This window comes from Lupinus angustifolius, unplaced genomic scaffold (assembly GCF_001865875.1).
Source record: "Lupinus angustifolius cultivar Tanjil unplaced genomic scaffold, LupAngTanjil_v1.0 Scaffold_267_11, whole genome shotgun sequence".
Taxonomy (NCBI): domain Eukaryota; kingdom Viridiplantae; phylum Streptophyta; class Magnoliopsida; order Fabales; family Fabaceae; genus Lupinus; species Lupinus angustifolius.
In genome coordinates this window covers 6,152-12,016 of record NW_017727471.1, presented here as the reverse complement: position 1 = coordinate 12,016, position 5,865 = coordinate 6,152, and the positions used below count along the sequence as shown (strand labels likewise).

The 5,865-nt window shown below is 33.1% G+C and overlaps 1 protein-coding gene across 1 annotated transcript; it reads left to right on the top strand.

The window, feature by feature from the left end:
- Positions 1 to 986: 986 nt before the first annotated feature.
- On the top strand, positions 987 to 5,632 carry LOC109340855 (calcium-dependent protein kinase 32-like). The gene is made up of 8 exons (XM_019578616.1): positions 987 to 1,834; positions 2,689 to 2,812; positions 2,922 to 3,065; positions 3,486 to 3,638; positions 3,790 to 3,905; positions 4,031 to 4,198; positions 4,469 to 4,699; positions 5,254 to 5,632. The coding sequence occupies exons 1-8, from the start codon at positions 1,337 to 1,339 to the stop codon at positions 5,407 to 5,409; spliced, it is 1,590 nt and encodes a 529-aa protein (XP_019434161.1). The 5' UTR covers positions 987 to 1,336; the 3' UTR covers positions 5,410 to 5,632.
- The last annotated feature ends 233 nt before the right edge of the window (positions 5,633 to 5,865 follow it).

The window sequence follows — 5,865 nt, the reverse complement described above, 5'->3', positions numbered from 1 at the left end:
TATCTCCTCACACCCATTTAGGAATAGACACTTGTATTATTTTGCTTTTTATTTTCTTATTTATTTTTAAAATAGGTAAAAAATAATCAAGTGTCATTACCTAACTGGTGTACGGAGAGAAATTATCTCCTCACACCAGGAGATACTCCATCCTCTTTAAATTTTCCATTTATCAGTTTTACTCTATTTTCTCATTGTAAGTCTGAAATTTATTCATTATTTTCTTCTCAGTCAATTTTTATTTTGATGATGGTATCTTTCGATCACTGACATTGTCTAATATGTATTGTTATAGTCGTAGACCAATTGTTACTGTTGTAAGTCTGATGTCAGTAATTTCTTTGTTGGCATATTAATAATTTACTATTTATCTTCATTCAAAGACCAATTTTACCAACAAATAAAGTTTAAGAAATAATTAAAAAGAAAAAAATAGTTCATGATATTTACTTAAAAATAAAGTTGATCTCTAAATTTCTCTCATCCTCTCTAAAAAAATAATCTGAGCCTACGACAATCATCTTTACCGAGAAAAAATCTAAAAGTTTTAAATGATAAATGTTTTATTCTATGAATATTACTCATTCCTTTTTATTTTTGATATTTTATTTTTTTTCATATAATTTTAATTTTTTATGTTTAGAAACTCAAATATATTTATACTTTCATTTTAATTATATCCTTATTTATTACCATTCTTTATATCATATATATTTTTATTTAATTCCAATTGTGTCCTTTCCCTTGACAAGCAAGTTTTATTCCATAATGGAACACATGAAGAGTTAGTCAATGAAACCTTGATTACTCAATCACCAACAATTATTATCTAATAAATTAAATATATATTATGAATTGAAACAGCCTCATTGAGCTGTCTTTCAAAAGAGAAAGAAAATAAAATAAAATTAAAAATATAACTCTTAAAAATAAGAAAGAAAAATAATAGCTTAGTTAGAATTTAGAAATAAGATGATAATGGTGAAGTCTTTGTGAACCAAGTTTGACCCTCTCTTTCATTGAAAACCATGTTTCTATCTCTTTCTTACCAAACACTCACGCGCTTAATCCTTCAAAACCCTTAAATTAATTCAATCACATTCTCACTCTTCTTCACAATTTTTCTTCCATTTTCGCCATACCCATTTGGAAAAGTCAAGTTCTTTTTCATTTCCATCGTTAATCATCGTTCCCTGTTAAAATCCCCAATTTTATTGGGGGAAAATTTTCCAATTTGAATTTTTTAATTTGATTCAGTTTTCAGCTAGATCTTCGATTTCAGAATACCCAATTGTTCAAAACGTTGTAAAAATCAAACCCTTTTGATTTTTCCCTCATGGGTAATTGTTGTGCAACACCACAAGGGGAAACGAAGAAGAAGAAGAAAGAAAAGGAGAACCCTTTTGCGAATAACTATGAAAACGGTGCCGTTTCAACAGGCTCAAAACTCGTCGTTTTGAGCAACCCAACGGGTCAAGAAATCGAGCTCCGTTACGAGCTGGGTCGAGAACTGGGTCGTGGTGAATTTGGTGTAACGTATCTATGTACGGACAAAGATTCGAGGGAAGAGTTAGCGTGCAAATCCATTTCGAAGAAGAAGCTAAGAACAGCTATTGATATTGAAGATGTGAGAAGAGAGGTTGAGATTATGAGGCACTTGCCTAAACATCCTAACATTGTGACTTTGAAGGATACTTATGAGGATGATAATGCTGTTCACCTTGTTATGGAGCTTTGTGAGGGTGGTGAGCTTTTCGATCGGATCGTTGCTCGCGGCCACTATACTGAACGTGCCGCGGCTGCTGTCACCAAGACTATTGTTGAAGTTGTGCAGGTATAAGATAAGATGTGTTTGAATTAGCTTATTTTGTGTTATATTAAAAAAAAAGTGATTTTTCGCGAAATTTAATTGAAACTGAACATTGACTTCGGAGGGTGATTGGATCTGCTTGTGAATATTGAGTTTTTGGTGTTAGATCTGTTTGATTGTTAAATTTTGTACTAACTTGATTTTCAAATTTGGATTTATATTTGATGATCTTTATAATTGAAGTTGGAGTAGCTTTTCGGTTAGGAGATTTGGATTTCGTAATCGAATTACTTGGATGGACTGATGTAGAAGTATATACTTGGAAATTATGGGAATAAGAATCCTCTAAAGTGAGTATGTCTCTAAGGTATATCTAGTTGTGGATACATTAAATGATCTAAATGTGGGATAGAGATCTAAAGCATGAAGATGTATCAATCTATTAAATGATCTAACAATGGATACAACCTTACTAACTTTAGAGGCAAACTCACCTTAGAGGAGCCTTATCCAAGACTAAGTATATATAGCAATATTTTGCTTCTTTATTTATAAATATATAAATTTCAACTTTTGTCTGGGTGGTGTAGCACGAGGAGGAGTAATGGGGTATATATATTATTAACTTTAGTTACTATGCTTTCTTGTGATGAAGAGCTGTTTTATGAAGCTCACTTGTCAAACATTTTGTTCTGTGAAAAAATAGAAGCATTATGTTGGCTGTGTTAATCCGGAACCTGATCTTTTAATTCGAAATGTTTGTTTGTGTATGATTATTTCCACAGTTTGTATGTGTTTTAGCTTCTTTTCTTTTTATTTGTGCTGAAGTGCTTGGGCGTGACATAATCCTTATGGTTTTGTATTTTGTTGGGTTTCAGATGTGCCACAAACATGGTGTAATGCATCGGGACCTCAAACCTGAGAACTTTTTGTTTGCAAATAAGAAGGAAACGGCAGCTCTGAAGGCTATTGATTTTGGATTATCGGTGTTCTTTAAACCAGGTAGTACTTTTGGTAGGAACTGAATGTTTCAATGTTGTTGATTGCTTGATTTTCAACATTTTGTTGCCGCAATTGGTTTACAATTGGTTGAGTTTGCCATTTTATGCAGGAGAAAGATTTAATGAGATAGTTGGAAGTCCATATTACATGGCTCCGGAGGTATTAAAGCGAAACTATGGCCCAGAAGTAGACATCTGGAGTGCTGGAGTAATTCTATACATCTTACTCTGTGGTGTCCCTCCATTTTGGGCAGGTTAGGTTGATTACGAACGATGTTTCTTGGTTTTCTATTTTCCGTGGCTGAAATCTTGAATGGTCAACTTTTAAGTTATTTCTTGTGATGTTCATGCATCTAATGTACTTCAATCCAATGAACATATTATTTTCTCTTTGAAATGAGTCTTATTCCCATGAATTCATCCTTAACAGTCTCTTGTCTGGATGAAGATGTTTCATTCTAATGTGTGGCGTCATTCTTGTGACATTTTTCTCACCGTATTTGCATTTTTATGTTTTATATTAAAGTAATCAAGATTTTGTTAATTGAATTGTTCATTTTTCCTCCTTCACTTCAGTGCTATTTCTATTGCATCATTATTTCTTGCTTTTTTCTGTTTTATTGGTATTGTTTTCTAAATCTTCTCCCTTTCTCTTTCCCTTTTTTAAAATGAAGAAACTGAACAAGGAGTTGCACAAGCAATTATACGATCTGTTGTTGATTTTAAAAGGGACCCTTGGCCAAAAGTTTCTGATAATGCAAAAGACCTTGTGAAGAAGATGCTTAATCCCGATCCAAAGCGGCGGCTTACTGCACAGGAAGTGTTAGGTAACACACTGCATATAGAATGGTTGAGAGATAAACAAAAGTGTAGATTTTCTGGAACATATTCTGCTTAGAAAATGAACATTTGTTAATTCTTTAAAATTTGGAAAATAGAAATGTCGGGATGGTAACATAACTTGTTAACGAAATGCAGATCATCCATGGATACAAAATGCAAAGAAAGCTCCTAACGTTTCATTAGGAGAAACTGTTAAAGCAAGGCTCAAGCAATTTTCTGTAATGAACAAGCTTAAGAAAAGAGCTTTGAGGGTAATGTTCTCAACAATATCCAAATATCCGTTGAATATTCTCCGTGAAATTTTCATCCATTCGATCATTATAATTCACGAGTCATTAATTTTTTAATTGTTTTTATTATCTATTTTATGGAGCAGGTGATTGCTGAGCATTTGTCAGTTGAAGAAGCTGCTGGAATAAGAGAAGGATTCCAGGTCATGGATACAGGCAACAGAGGAAAGATTAATCGGGATGAACTACGAGTAGGGTTGCATAAGTTAGGTCATCAAGTTCCCGAAGAAGATATCCAAATTCTTATGGATGCTGTGAGTATTACTAATACCTTTTATCTAGAATCTTTGCTCCACAATTGATACATTGAAATACCTTCATCAAAATTTGAGGTTTTTTGTTTTTCCAGCATATTGTCTTTGCAATATGTCAAACTAAATGCAAACTTGAATAACTTTAATTATTATAACTGCAATACTTACTTGCAAATGCTAATTTTTTTCCGTGTAATACTTATTATTGTTAACTTATTGGTTAACTTATATGCACCTTCAACTTCTAATATCCGTGGGTTGCTTGTACAGGGTGATGTAGATAAGGATGGATACCTAGATTATGGAGAGTTTGTAGCCATTTCTGTTCATCTGAGAAAGATGGGTAATGACGAGCACCTTCACAAAGCTTTCCAATATTTTGACGAGAACCAAAGTGGTTATATTGAAATTGAGGAGTTGCGTAACGCCTTATCTGATGAGGTTGAGATAAACAGTGAAGAAGTCGTTAATGCAATTATGCATGATGTGGACACAGATAAGGTCAGTATATTTTCACATTTTAGACCACTCTCCCTTTTTTCACCGGATTATAGTTAAAGAGTAGATTTTGTCACATGCTTAAAGAAATTCGGCAGCCATGCTCCATTCTTAATTTTCTACCATTTCTGCATTCTTTAATCCTGACCGATCCTCTCACGTAGTATTTTGCACCTTTATAGTGCTTCATAAGTGCGTAGTGATTTAAGTAAGGGTTTTGTTAAGCTTTAAAAGTCCCACATTGTTAAGTATATATGAACAGAGAATAGTTAATAATGACTTTGTCAACCCTATCCTATTTGCTAGCTTTTGGGGCAACTTCGGGTTAATTGTCCTATCGCAATATCAACGTCCATTGTGATGTTTGTCACCCGCAAATATCCGATTTTGTGAACTTTACACTTCGGGCATGAGGGAGTGTGTTAAGTGTTAAAAGTCCCTCTATTAGCACAACCCTTTAGGCCAAGTTGTTCAACATGATGCTTTAATGAAAAAGAATTGTCATCGATCTGCTATATTTCGAACCGCCCTTTGATCTTGTCTCTACGAAATTGCAGGATGGAAAAATAAGTTATGAGGAATTTGCTGCAATGATGAAAGCTGGCACAGATTGGAGAAAAGCTTCAAGGCAATATTCAAGAGAAAGGTTTAACAATCTGAGCCTGAAATTGTTCAAGGATGGTTCATTGCAGTTAAACAATGAAAACCAATGAGGGTAGATGATGACTTTAGAGATATGTCAATTTTACTTGTGCAATAGAAAATATGATAAAAAAAGTCTTGTTTTATTTATTTAACCTCTTCATTGTAATTCTCTTCTCTAATTTTTATTATATATTCCTTAAAGAAAAACCTCATTTTTGGGTGATGTAGTAGGATATTGGCCCCTAAGTAGTTATGAATTTGTATGTGTGGTTTTGGTGTATGTTTTTGTTTTGTTGTTGTTGAGTTTGTGGTAGGAGATAAGAGAGGATGAGAACATTGGATATGTCTTCATTTGTGGATGTAAATATTTTAAATTTCCGCTCTATAAGTATTTTGTTATTTACGGAAAAAAAAAATGTATGAACTGACAATTTATACATTGTCGTTGCAGCATTCACTATTAATGTTTAAATATTGTTGACTCTTTAAAAAAATAATATAAATAAAGGGTGAATGATGTAGTG